General features: G+C 39.9%; 1 protein-coding gene across 2 annotated transcripts; it reads left to right on the top strand.

The window, feature by feature from the left end:
* Positions 1-530: 530 nt before the first annotated feature.
* LOC120521489 (E3 ubiquitin/ISG15 ligase TRIM25-like) lies at positions 531-13753 on the top strand. Of its 2 annotated transcripts, none has more exons than XM_039743069.1 (2): positions 531-1109; positions 13273-13753. In XM_039743069.1, the coding sequence occupies exons 1-2, from the start codon at positions 531-533 to the stop codon at positions 13483-13485; spliced, it is 792 nt and encodes a 263-aa protein (XP_039599003.1). In that variant the 3' UTR covers positions 13486-13753. The 2 variants fall into 2 exon arrangements, with proteins under 2 accessions (XP_039599003.1, XP_039599004.1); XM_039743070.1 differs by lacking the exon at positions 13273-13753 and adding an exon at positions 11260-11450.
* Positions 13754-14181: the final 428 nt, after the last annotated feature.

Here is a 14181-nt window from a genome sequence, read left to right as displayed (position 1 = left end):
AGATGTTTTCATATTTCTACTATCCTTGTGTTTATTAATGTATCATATTATTCTGTTTCTTAAACTGAGTGGGCTTTACTGAATAATCTGATAAATTCCTGGCATGGATAACGAAAAACACAAAAATTCATTATCGATAAGCAGCAGACAAAAACTTATTATGGGATGGATAATTTGTTTAATAAAGAGGACTAATTTGGAGTCTGATGTGGACTTCATTGTGTAATAAATGAATAAGAAATACTGACGTGAATGACACTTTAGCAGACCTCCTGTGACAGGTCATCTCTTCTTTCACTTGGTGGTCTTCACTCTCTGAGCTCCTGTCTCACATTAACTGTTCACCCTCAGTGTCTCCTTAGATGTTCTCTCTGTGAGCTCTCAGCTTTCTCTATAAATCTCCTCCTCCTCCTCCTCCTCCTCCTCCTTCTCCTCACTGAGCTCAGACAAACTTTCACTTTCATTTCTTCTCAAGTCACTTCCTTGTTTCTCTGACTGATTCTCTCTGCCTGGCTCTCCTCAGACTGACGATGGCTGAAGCCCAGCTGTGTGGATTACAGGACGAGTTCACCTGCTCTGTGTGTCTGGACACCCTGACTGACCCCGTCACCATCCCCTGTGGTCATAATTTCTGCCTGAAGTGCCTCACGGACTGCTGGGATCAGAGCCAAGAGTGCAGCTGTCCTCAGTGCAGACACAACTTCACCACAAGGCCTGAGCTGAACAAAAACACTCTGCTGAATGAAGTCATCAAGAAATTAAAGAAGACGACTCTCAGTTCTCCTCCTCCTCAGAATTATGCTGGCCCTGAAGACGTGGAGTGTGACTTCTGTACTGGTAAGAAGTTTAAAGCGGTGAAGTCCTGTCTCACCTGCCCAGCCTCCTACTGTCAGACTCACCTGCAGCCTCACTATGAAGGAGATGCCCTGAAGCACCACAAGCTGGCTGATCCTGATAGAAATCTGAAGGAGAAACTCTGTGAGAAACATCAGAAAAGTCTGGAGATATTCTGCAAAACTGATGATTCCTGTATCTGCATGATGTGTGTGGTGACTGAACATAATGGTCATAAAATGGTCAAGCTGGAGACGGAAAGAGAAGAAAAGCAGGTGAGTGATGTTTAGTGTTTAATGGAAACTGTTTGAATAACTTTGAGTTAAGGAATTTGTACATTTAATGTGACAGAGAAATCTATTCATCTACAGTAAAACTCGATTATCTGTCACTTGATTAACTGTCAGGACTAAATAACAAAAACCCAACCTTCTGCACGCCAGCGTCTCCCGATTACTACTGCGAGTTCTGCACATTAGAACAACAGAAATCTCAGTGTCCGTTACGTACCTTCAGCTTTAATAATGGTTTGTAGCTTTTCTCTTTTGTTATAATTAAACTAAACTACTAAACATTGTTATGGCCTATCAACATATGTGTGTGCTGTTTGAAATAATTATTAAACGTTTACGAAACAGCAACATCTCTTCAAGTATTGCTTCAATGATGGAGTAGGAAGGCCAGCAGTGAACGATATAAAGTGGGATGCTGAAATAATTGAAAAATGTGTTGAAAATGGAAACCAGTGACAGTAACGTTATTCTGTATTAATGTTAATGGTCTTCTGCATTGTAATTTTCTTTATATATTCTGTTATGTCAGGTTGTGTTAATATATTGTGGTGTACAGGCAGCTTGTGATGCTCTGTATGGGGGCAGAAAGGGCGGAAAGCTGTAAGTGATGGGACTGGCTGAGGGGCTTCTGTTCTGTGAGGGGCGGACAGGAGAAGTGAGGAGAGAAGGGAAGGTGCGGAGCAGGGAGTCAGGAGACAATAAGCAGGAGTGTTTGTGGTATCAGAAATACACAACGAGAGTGGCAGGAGATCAACTGATCGGTAGGGAAAGCTTTCTTTGATTGTTTAGGAGGTGAGCTCTGTAAGCCAAATAATGGAGCGTAAGAAAGGACACCGCTTGTGAGGAAACAAAGACTCCAGGTAAAACATTGAAAACTCCAGGGGCCTCATGTATAAATGGTGCGTACGCACAGAAATGTTGCATAAGAACATTTCCACGTTCAAATCGCGATGTATAAAACCTACACTTGGCGTAAAGCCACGCACTTTTCCACGGTACCTCATGCCTTGTCATACGCAAGTTCTCCGCTCGGTTTTGCAAACTGGCAGCACCCAGCGTCAAAGCAATGGTACTGTTCTTGTGTGGTTACTCATTATTTTCCTGACGCGGCTTTATAAATACACATAAACTAACCGCATATTGTTTATTAGTGTAATGCATCTGATTGTAATTAACTCGTAACAATATAATGGTCCAGGGAACAGCCATAGTATTCCAAATACCATAACTGCTTTAGCGTTGTTACTTCTTCTTCTTCTTCTTCTTCTTCTTCTTCTTCTTCTTCTTCTTCTTCTTCTTCTTTCAGCTCCTCCCGTTAGGAGTTGCCACAGCGGATCATCTTTTTCCATATTTCTCTCACTGCACGACTCAGAGTATTTATATCACTGTATCTGAGTGTGAATCACAGCAGCAGCTGATCGGAAAGAGAATTATCGGTATACAGCTTTAAGGACACGCTGTCTCAGCCACAGCAAAACGTTTTAAAGCCTTTCCTGTACAGACCTCGCGGTTCAGAAACAGTTTCATCCCAAGAACTTTAAATGCACTCAATCAATTGCTCCTTGTAGAACTGTAAGTACTTATAAGTACAATCACCCCACTGTAAACTTGCACTACAGTTATAATATCTCACAACCTGGGCCACCTTATAAAGCGCGTATTTACATATGATGACGATATCATTTTAAGGTGAAATGCAGTAAAATATGTTTGTTAAATTATACACATAAAACTTTAACTTCATTTAAATAATCTATATTCTTCACTGGGACTGGCGTGAAGGATAGAATAATTAAACATGTACTACGAATATATTTCAATGTTCCTTAAACTTTTTAAAGAATCAGCACTCTAAGTTTACAGATGGCTTAACGTCTGTTACAGAGCTAATTGTGTGGCGATCGGTTACTTGGAGAAAGAAAAGCAAGGACTGCAAGGGCGGCCACGCCAATATATATTGAATATAAAACAGAAAGAGAAAATAACGAAACAGCTAAAAACGCAGCGGCAAATTTCGACAAAAGTTAAACGCTTGTGTCATGAGCACGAGGCGGCTGTTCAGTGTCCGCAACGGACGTGGCCATCCGCCTTGCATAAGCTACCTCACTGACATTGGCGGGCGAAGGAGCCACCGATTCTTTTTCTGCCCAGTGCCACCACAAGCCTAGAGCCACCCCTGAGTACTGCTGCAATAAATAATTTCATCGATGGTCGTGCACAATCGCTGCGCTGTAAAACCCATGTTTAATAACGTGCTTTAACTCCTATCATCATGAAAATGATATCACGTATACATCTCAGTATTTTAGTTATTCAGAGAGCTGTAATATCACGACTGTAATGGATTCTGTGTGCAGTTGGAGGAAGAGAGCCGGTTTAAGAAACACGTAGTGATTCACACACATAGAGCACATAGAAGATCAAATACAAAACAAAGCATTTAACGTGCTACTTTAATTACGATGTGATTTGAGAAACTGGTTAATTAAATGATTTTAAGATGACGTTTATGATGTTCTACTTTAATGACAAAATAAACTACGTGATTAAAGTGGAAAATTCGATATTGAAGTTGACATTTCGTGCTTTTTTTCCCCACTGTGTGCCTTTTTTTCTCTGTACCCTAAAAAGCTTTCATATGACACTCAGACGGTGGGCTACGACTCGTCTTTTCACGGCGACTGATACCTGAGCTTTCAAGTTTCTCCAACACGTTATGTCACTCGATCAACTTCCTTTTGTTGATTATACCACGGTTTATTTGAACAAATAGTATGTTTCCCTTTGCCTTCACTTGGTATTCGCTGAAATTCTTATATTTTCCCCCGTGCTTTTCCCATTGTCTTTTCACAGAAGGCTGAGCTTAAGGGCGATTTATATTTATTTGCATATTCAAAGAGGCGTAATTCTGGGAGGAGTTGGGGCGTTACATAAAGCGGCAACGAAACGTTAGTTTTCACACTGATCGGGATTTATGTAACGGAAGAACGTGGAAGTTGGAGTACGCACAGATTCCTGCATCTGGATTTTTCTGTGCGTAAGCACATTTCGGCTTTTGTGCTTACACCATGTTAATAGTGCGAGTCCTACGCACGGCGTTATACATGAGGCCCCAGGTCTCGCTGACTTATATAGTTTCTTAGAAGATCGACTCATAGCTTCCCTGGATCCAATGTATGGTGCCTCCTATTCAAACTATACCTTCAAAAGAGAGAAAGAGAAGGCTGATTACGAAAAATATCCTGCGAAAGGCAGAATGAGAAAGGACAACTTTGTCTCAAATTTTGCCACTACTGTTGAAAAGGAAAATAAAAAGGAGACAACTGAGCGTATGCACGGTAAGCACTGTTTTTTCTGCGACAAAAAGCATGATCTTAACGACTGCAATGCAATTCAGAAATTAACTTATGAAGGTAAAATTGACTTTTTGAAATCCAAAAGCTTATGCTTTAAATGTCTAAGACAAGGACATCTTAGCAAAGATTGTGAAGAAAAAATTAAATGCAGTATATGCTCTCATTTTCATCCAGCTATTTTGCATATAAATAAAAAAAGGACTCTGATGATAAAGCTAAATCCATTAAAGAAGAGAGCTCTAAATCGAAACAGAAAAGCGCTTCTTCTACCAATGCGCCCATAACATCGAAAGAGTCTTGTATGGCTACCGAGGTCGGAGGTAGTGTCATAGCTGCAGTTCCAGTTAAACTCAAATCCAAAGGGAATGAAAAATATATTGAAACATATGCTCTAATAGACCCATGTAGCTCAGCCGCATTTTGCACAGAGAGCATAAGAGAACAATTAAATCTTTCAGGAAGAAAATCGCATCTGTATCTCAACACTCTAGATAATCTAGAAAAACTATTAAAATGTAAAATCTTAACAGAGTCACAAGTCTGTGGGATAGAAGAAAACACGTTTTATGATTTACCAGAGGTACGTACAGCAACTGTTATACCTGGAAATAAGTATAAAATTCCTACTCAAGAAGATATTACGAAATGGCCTTACCTTAAAGATGTACACTTACCCCAAATAAACGCAGAAGTAGGTTTAATAATAGGTACAGACTCTCGTAAACTCTTGGAGCCATGGGAAGTCATACATAGCGAAGGAGATTGACCTTTTGCAACGAGAACAATTCTAGGATGGACTGTTATTTGCTATACAAAGGAGTCGGATAACGAAAGTGAAAAAAGATGTTCAGTCAATTGTGTAACAATAAAGCAAGTAGAACAAATGTTACTGAAGCAATACAATACAGACTTTCCAGAACGCAATTGTGAAGAAAAAGAGGAAATGTCACAGGAAGACATTAAATTCATGCGCATAGCCTCAGATACTGCAAGTCTAGTGAACGGACACTATTGCATTAATCTGCCTTTTAAAGATGAAACACTTAAAGTGCCAAACAATCATTGTATTGCAAAACAACGTGCTATAGGACTGAAAAGGAAACTTACAAGGTACCCGACGTTTCACGAGGATTATAAAGCGTTCATGAAAGACATTTTAGACAAAGGTTATGCCATAAAGGTACCCACTGAACAGCGGACCCTTGAAAATGAAAAAATATGGTACATCCCTCATCATGGAGTGTATCATCCAAAGAAAAACAAAATAAGAGTAGTGTTTGATTGTACAGCCACTTATCAAGGTTTTTCTCTAAATAAACAGTTGTTGAAAGGACCTGATTTAACTAATACTCTCATTGGATTTCTTACAAGATACAGAGAGGAACCAATCGCTCTCATGGCGGACATTAAATCAATGTTCTATCAAGTGAAAGTACCAGAAAAAGACATGGATCTTCTTCGTTTTCTGTGGTGGCCCTAAGGTAATCTAAACAATGAACTTGAGGAATACAAAATGGCAGTGCATCTTTTTGGTGCTACTTCGTCGCCCAGTTGTGCCTCTTATGCCTTAAGAAGAACAGCAGAGGATGCAAGAGGCACAGTTCTAGAGGAAGCAGTTAACACTTTGTTAAATAATTTCTATGTTGACGACTGTTTAAAGTCAGTTGCTACAGAAGAAAAAGCCATAAAATTGGCCAAAGATCTTAAAGCCCTTTGCTTAAAGGGAGGATTTTATCTTACAAAATGGATAAGTAATAGCAGAGCAGTTTTGCTGTCAATCCCTGAAGAAGACAGGGCAATGGATCAAAAAGACTTGGACTTAAGCCATGATCTGTTACCAGTTGAAAGAGCTTTGGGTGTTCAATGTGCACACAGACTGACAGTTTCAAGTTCCAGGTAAAGCTGCAAGATAAGCCTGCTACAAGACGTGGCATTCTGTCAGTGGTCAGTTCAATATACGACCCACTTGGATTTTTAGCGCCAGTCATACTGCCTGCCAAGCTTATTCTAACAGAACTGTGTAAAGAGAAATATGCATGGGATCAAGAAGTGGAAGTGAAGTATGTTCGGCAATAGAAAAAATGGATGGACGATTTGCAGCTACTTGTGGATTTTAATGTAGACAGGTGCTTTAAACCGCCTGGATTTGGTCAAATAATGACCGCACAAATGCATCATTTTGGAGATGCTTCAGAAAACAAATGAAAGTGCACGCTACAAAACCTTTGTTGCCAACAGAATCGCATTGATAGGAGAGCACACGCAACCCTCGCAATGGAGATACGTCACATCAGCGCAAAATCCTGCGGATCAGGCATCAAGAGGTTTGACAACAGAAAGCTTCATTAAAAGTAAGACTTAAATACAAAGCTCGAATTTCCTACTACAGCCAGAGCATGAATGGCCTAAGAGACCAGATGAGGTGGACTTGTCTACTAGCGACGATCCGGAAATCAAAAGGTGTGTAGCAAATTTTGCATGTGTATAAGAAAAAACTGAACCGGTAAAAAGACTTATAGAGCACTACTCGGAATGGTACAAATTAAAGAAAACAGTAGCTTAGTTCCTTAAGTTTAAAGAAGTGCTAATGCGTTTGAAAGAAGAGAGAAAGGCAATTCAATATACAGTTAGCAAATCTGGACATAGCCCAGAAAAACAAAAGACGCTGATCGCGAAACATATGAAGGAATACAAATCAATAATGAGACTAAAGCCTCTGTCTCTAGATGACTTGTCTAAAGCAGAAAATGAGCTTATTCACCTAAGTCAAGTACAAGCTTACCAAGAAGTTAAAGCACTAAGTAAAAATCGGCCTATAAAGAAAAGCAGTAAAATCATTAAACTGGATCCAGTCCTGCAAGAAGGAATATTAAGAGTCGGAGGAAGACTCAGCAAATCAGCTATGCCAAAGGAAGCCAAGCACCCTGCAATAGTTCATAAAAACTCGCATATCGCTACACTCTTAATCAGACACCTTCACCAAAAGCATAGACACTGTGGACGTAATTATTTGTTAGCAGAACTACGTCAAAAATACTGGATACTTCAGGCAAACACAGCTATCAGAAAAATTATTTTGAAGTGCACTACGTGCAGAAGATACAATGCGAAAGCTGGTGAGCAAAAAATGGCAGATTTGCCAGAAGATCGCCTAGCACCCAACAAACCGCCTTTCACTAATGTTGGAGTCGATTATTTTGGACCCTTTTTTGTCAAAAGAGGACGAAGCTTAGTCAAAAGGTATGGAGTAATTTTCACCTGTTTAACAACTAGAGCTGCGCACATTGAGATTGCACACAATTTAGACACGGATCCAAGCGATTCTCAGATTTAAGAGTAGAAGGGGCCGGGTTAAAATCATGCGCTCAGATAACGGAACAAATTTTGTTAGAGCAGAAAGGGAGCTACGAGAAGCCACAAAAAATTTGGAACATGAAAACATCGGCAATGAAATGATGCGAAGAGAAATCAAATGGATTTTTAACCCACCGTCGGCCTCTCATCAAGGCGGAGTTTGGGAAAGACAAATCAGAAGTATAAGAAAAATTTTAAATTCGACACTACATCAACAAACACTCGATGATCAAAATCTTCATACACTGATGTGCGAAGTGGAATCAATACTTAATAACAGACCCCTTACAGAGACATCTAACGATCCTAATGATCTGAAACCGCTCACACCCAATCATCTATTATTATTGGACACTGAACCCGATATGCCACCTGAACTTGTTTCAAAAAACGAATTCAAGAAGACGTTGGAAACAAATCCAATACATGGCAGATTTGTTTTGGAAAAGATGGACTAAAGAGTATTTGCCAATACTTCAGGAACGTCAAAAATGGCTTACACCAAAAAGAAACCTTGAACAAGGAGACATCGTTCTAACTGTGGATAAAGCTACACCTCGCAATTCCTGGGTAATGGGTCGAGTCATCAAGACAATGCCAGACGCCAAAGGTGCCATCAGAAGAGTTTGTGTGCAAACCAAAAACAGTAAACTGGACAGACCCGTGAGCAAACTGTGCCTGATCCAGGAGGCATCAAATAATTAAAATGACTCATTCTCTTTTTGCATGCCTAATTTGAAAGCTTTTTAAATATAGTGCTTGTGTTTATACATTAGAGTTTAAGCTATAAAATTTCTTAAGTTTAGTATTTGTGTTTTTATAGTAGAAACTAAGTTAGGCTTCTTAAGGTTTGTTTTAAGTTTGTAAAGTAATGAAGGCTCTTATTAAGTAAAGTTAAGTAATTGATTTCTGACCTAGCATAAACAATTAGGGGCCAGATGTGTAAGAGCCATTTTCCTAGTTCTATAAAATGTATGAATATTTATTAGATGATAATGCATAAAATATGGGAGGTTCCTATAACCCCCGTGAATAGAATTGAGTTGGTATTTTCCTGTCATTTCTTAACAGTTTTGAGTAAACAATGTTCTTTAGTAAGTGTCTAGCCTCGACTTGTGTAAGGTACAGAGGCATACGGTTTTTTAACCGTGTCTTTGTACGTGTTCATGTTTATGCTCGCGTTCGTGCTTATGCACGTGAACGTGCCTGGGCGCATGTCTATGTGCCAACAGCCTAAGGACCTTTTGAGTGTGAAGTAACTCGTAAAATAAAAGAGTTTTGAACCGTATGTTTAAAGCATACAGAAGAAGAAATAAATAACCTTTAAGTATAGAAATAACCAAAGCTTCTTAAGAAAAACAAAGTTTATAGAAGATACATTTTTCCTTTTTTTTTGCCTTTATTCTTTGTGTGTAACTATTTTTCTTTTTATTCTTGTATGGATTATTTGCCTTTAACTTTCACTAAATATTTTTAAAAACAAACTTTTGGACTGAGAGATTTCTTTGACACGCGTCTTACCCGTGCCTGACTTCGCCTTATGCAAAGGTGGCTACACCACCATTTGCTGTTTCTTCAGATAAAGGACTAGTGTCACATCGGCTCTGCCAGGTCTCAGTTAGTGTCACAAATGTGGCCAAGTCCTTGCTGTAATATTAAAAGAGCTCGGCTCACAGGTGAACACACGTTTAGAAACCAACATCTCAAACAACAATGAAGTCTATGAAGTGGCCTGATATTTTTCATTTTATTATGAATCAGGTCACTAATATCGGCGTCTAATTTTTGATCTGTTTATGTTTTCTGTTGTTTGGCTATCAATTGATTTGGATTAATTTACATAAATCAGTTCTTCAGATGTACCTGAAAGCAGACATGTAATTGTAGGACAGACTGGCACTGCTTGGTGAGAAGTCTTTTTCTTAAGCCGCCACCGCCTGCCCCTCTTTTATTGAATCGTACCTTCAGCTCAGATGTCAGTTCACTTCACCAGGACTCTCCTTGACAGTTTTGGGTCTCATCTGATCAGTCTGATCAAACACAGCAAACATCACCCAGCGATGTCTTAGTATGTCACTCTTTATCACTTTGTGACTGAAGAAGGAGCCAAAACTCAACTTGATGGACAACACTTAACAGGAATTAGCAGTGAAAACGTTGGATTTCTGTTCATCCAAGACACCTACAGCAGCAAGTCCACTCTGTCCTTTATAACCCTTTGTAAGCACTAGAACTCTGATCTCTGCTCCTGCATTATCTACTGCATTGTAGTAAGACCCTTATTGTGGCCATCACAAAGGCTAAATGATCTCTTCTGCTCCAAAGGGTAATGTAGTGCCAGATGGTAAGAGATGAAGACCCCTGTAATGAAGTTGAACATGGGGGTCTCATTCAGTCCTGACTTGATAAAGGAAAGCAAGGTGCACAAGAAAGAGAGACCACCTATAAAATCTGTAGAATTACTGAAGGAGGACATCAAACAGTAGTTGTATATTTTTTGTCAATAAAAGATAACCAGTAAGTGTGAAACTTCAAAGACTTTAAACTGCAGAACAACTCACAGTCACAAGAGAAAAGGACAAGAGAGAGAAAAGAATCTGTTAGAAGAAGGACAAAGCAAACTGAATGTTCTTAAATGTGTGACAGAGGAAACTCTCCATGGATACAACAATCTGGACAAAGCGTCACCTCCACCTGAGTGACCATAAACCAAGTCAGGAGTTCACCTGCACGGAGTCTGAGAACTTCTGACTGTGACTCGGTAGTTAAGATAAAGCCAGGGGGTGAATTCTGGGAGTTGACATCACCATAACTGTGTGAAGGAGAAGGCTTAGCTGTTGTGAGGGTCTCGTCATAAATTCAGTAAGAAAACTAAAGTGGACTTGAATCAGTTCAGAGCAGCATCTCACACACACAGAGGAGCTGTAAGGGAGTGTAGACAACCTGTGAGGAAAACCAAACTGCCATCACAGTGCTGACTCTAGAAACTTAATAAGTAACTTAGAAGTGAAGGAGAATTGAGACGAGAACATTTAAAAGCTGGTTCTGAATGAATGATGTGTCCTGGGAAATTGTTTGGATAAAAATTATGAGGAATAAAATCACAAGTTATGTGTCTTTCCTATAAGTGCAAGAGAAAGAACCAACTAAGGTAACAGAGACTCATGTTTGGTGTTGTCTGTTGATGTCGTCTGTCTGTATACACTTGAATACGTACATCTTCAGTTGTCCTTATATTAGAAATACATTTTATTTTTCGACTGTGACTTGTCCCTGGTGGAGTTTGCATGTTCTCATTGTGTTCATGTGGGTTTCCTCCTACAATCGAATGACATGCAGTTTAGGTGGACTGGGGCTTTGGAACATTAGCTCTATTGTGTGTGTATTCAACCTCGATTTCCTTGTTTTTCCTCTCTTCTTAGGGAATCTGGAGTCGGGGGCTCTCAAAAACATGGCCTGTTAAAGCCCACTGAGATACAAGATGTACAAGATATATACCTTGGATATACAAGAAAAGAGAAATTGTGTTCTTTGCAGTGTGAGGTGCGCAGAGTGAAGAGTAAAGCAGACAGGCCTGTTCCTTGTGCTGCTCCAGTGTTGCTCACACAGTCCTTGAGTCTACCCAACAGATATTCCATCATCAGGACACCACAGGCTCACCCACCTGCACATCTCTGAGCTGACCTCTTAACAGGGATGGCTGGGTGGTCTTGAAGGCTCTGGTAAAACCAGAACATATAAACATATTAAACATCTCTCTATTACAAGAATCAAGACGTTATCTTTCTGAAGAGACTTTTAGATTTCCAGAGAGACGAAAGCAAGAGTGAGATGGAGACTTTGGCCATCCCGAAAGTCTGCACATAATGATAGTAAATATCACATTCACACAAACAAACTGAAATTATTACTCAGTGAAATAACAGAACAGCGAAAAGAGATTGAATATATTGCTTGGATTGAAACTTTAAGTCAAAGACTTGTAGATCGTCTAATTCATGTTGCCATCAGGGACAAGTAGTGTTTCTTACCCATGAAGAGGCATCTCCGCGAGAATTAAAAGATTTGTGGTTTGGGGAAAGTGAAATCCATGTGGGGCGGCATGGTGGTGCAGTGGTAGCGCTGCTGCCTCACAGTTAGGAGACCCGGGTTCGCTTCCCGGGTCCTCCCTGCGTGGAGTTTGCATGTTCTCCCCGTGTCTGCATGGGTTTCCTCTGGGCGCTCTGGTTTCCTCCCACAATCCAAAGACATGCAGGTTAGGTGGATTGGCGATTCTAAATTGGCCCTAGTGTGTGCTTGGTGTGTTTGTGTGTGTCCTGCAGTGGGTTGGCACCCTGCCCAGGATTGGTTCCTGCCTTGTGCCCTGTGTTGGCTGGGATTGGCTCCAGCAGACCCCCGTGACCCTATTCGGATTCAACGGGTTAGAAAATGGATGGAAATCCACGTACACGGTCACACTTGGGTCACAGAGTAGCACAGATACACAGGAGATTTCAGAGACAAATGCTATTCAGACACTTCAAACAAACAGAAGTCTCTTTCAGGAGTGAATCGAGCTCCATGTGTAGTTGGAGGGGACAGTTCTGTCTCTCAATGAGAAGAATAGAAAATCCTCCTTTTCATAGGGGCGCACCTCGGGAGTGGGACCACCACAGGAGCAGAGGATGCCTGGGGGAGAATGGAGACAAGGCAGTGAGACAAAAGGACAGGTGCTGTACAGGCTTTTAAATGTTCGAAGCACCACACGAACCAAACCTGCGGGTGGGCGATCAAAGTGAGTAGGGGGCGGAGCTCACTAGTTTTATTAAAAATAATAATCTATTACCTAAACAAAACACCTGAGGTAAGTAACATATAAAAATATCATTTCTCAGTTTTAGAATTCCTTTAAGTTGCCTTCTTCCTGAATTCAACAGAATCGTTTGTGTATTTCGGTATCTTACTTGACTCCAGAAAATGACAACGGCAGACAACGTCCTCACATGTCTGACTCAGAATATCAAATGGCCTTGTAGATCCTATAATTACTGACATGATGTGTTTAAGTCTTCCTGGCCTTTCACCAGTTTCTTTACTTATACACTCCAGTTTGTTTTTTTTTATATTTTTGGTGTTGTGTGAACTTCACATTTCCCAGCTTGTTGATGTGATTTCTTCTAAACGTCAAGAACTAACTCACACACCAGTGTGCCATCAAACTATCTTCTGTGTTTGACGCACTCTTCAGGCCCAAACTCAAACTTACATCAATTAAATTTAACCTTTATTTTAATCTTTATTATCATTCCATTTTTGTTAAATTAAAACTAAGTTGTGTCATGAAATGTCAAACAAATGTGTTGTGGAAATATCCAGAGTCAGAAAGAGAAGAAGAAATCACAAAGTGAACGTGAATTCTGATCTGACCACGCGTGTCCTCTTGTGTGTCCAAACAGAAACAGCTGGTGGCGACACTGAGTGACATCAAGATGGGACTTGAGGAGAGAGAGAAGACACTGAAGGAAACGAGGAGGACGATGGACGAGATGAAGGTGAGTGGAATAGGAAGACAACACTTCATATCAAAGACATTAGAAATAAATGAGAACTTGAAAAGCAGCAGAGCTTCACTGGTGATGATGAGTAGGGACACGAGAAGGGAGAGTTAGAGAAGACATTGTGTGGTGTCCTTCATGGCCTTTCACTGTTGACAGAATTCCAGGTGTTATTCAGTGGAAACTCAGACAGCATCACCCTAAAGTCCTCTGATATTCCATCAACTGCTTAAAGGGGACTTAACTCTACTGACAAAAACTCACACTGAAGGTCAACGCTGATGTTCTGAATTAGATCAGCAGACACAACGTCTATTAATGGTCTAATTTGGTTTTATTTAAAAAATATCATTACATACAATCAAGTTCAACTTATACAACAAATGACTTTCAAAGTCAAAATAAAAAATAATAAAAAAAAATCAGAAAGTAAAAACAGAAATCTAAACAAACAAAAAAAATGCAAAAAATAAAAAACTACCAGACAGGATTCACACCACAACCCAGAAAAAGAGAGAAGAGCCGAGAGCTGGGCCAAAATTCCTGATAATTTAGATAAATAAATAATTAAATAAATAAAAAGGCAGACTTTACTTTTCCCCCTGCTATGGATGCTTATTTTAAAGTTTTACTAGTTAGATATTGATATATTTTAGAAAGGTTTTGAACAGATCTTTTAAGTGGGAATTTGTTTTTTTTAAATGTGAAACATCAGTGACCCAGTGACTTATCACAGTTGGGTTGGGGGTCTTCAGGTTCAGCAGGACAAGTCCACAAGCTCACAATGTGAGCAAGGCAGTTACAGTCAAT

The sequence above is a fragment of the Polypterus senegalus genome, unplaced genomic scaffold, assembly GCF_016835505.1.
Source record: "Polypterus senegalus isolate Bchr_013 unplaced genomic scaffold, ASM1683550v1 scaffold_3166, whole genome shotgun sequence".
NCBI lineage: Eukaryota > Metazoa > Chordata > Cladistia > Polypteriformes > Polypteridae > Polypterus > Polypterus senegalus.
This window is presented reverse-complemented; position numbering and strand designations above follow the sequence as displayed.

Excerpts from the sequence above, each read along its gene's own strand:
- LOC120521489 (XM_039743069.1), top strand. The coding sequence starts at position 531 with ATGGCTGAAGCCCAGCTGTGTGGATTACAGGACGAGTTCACCTGCTCT. Across the intron at positions 1,110-13,272 it reads CGGAAAGAGAAGAAAAGCAG|AAACAGCTGGTGGCGACACT; the intron begins GTGAGTGATGTT and ends GTGTCCAAACAG.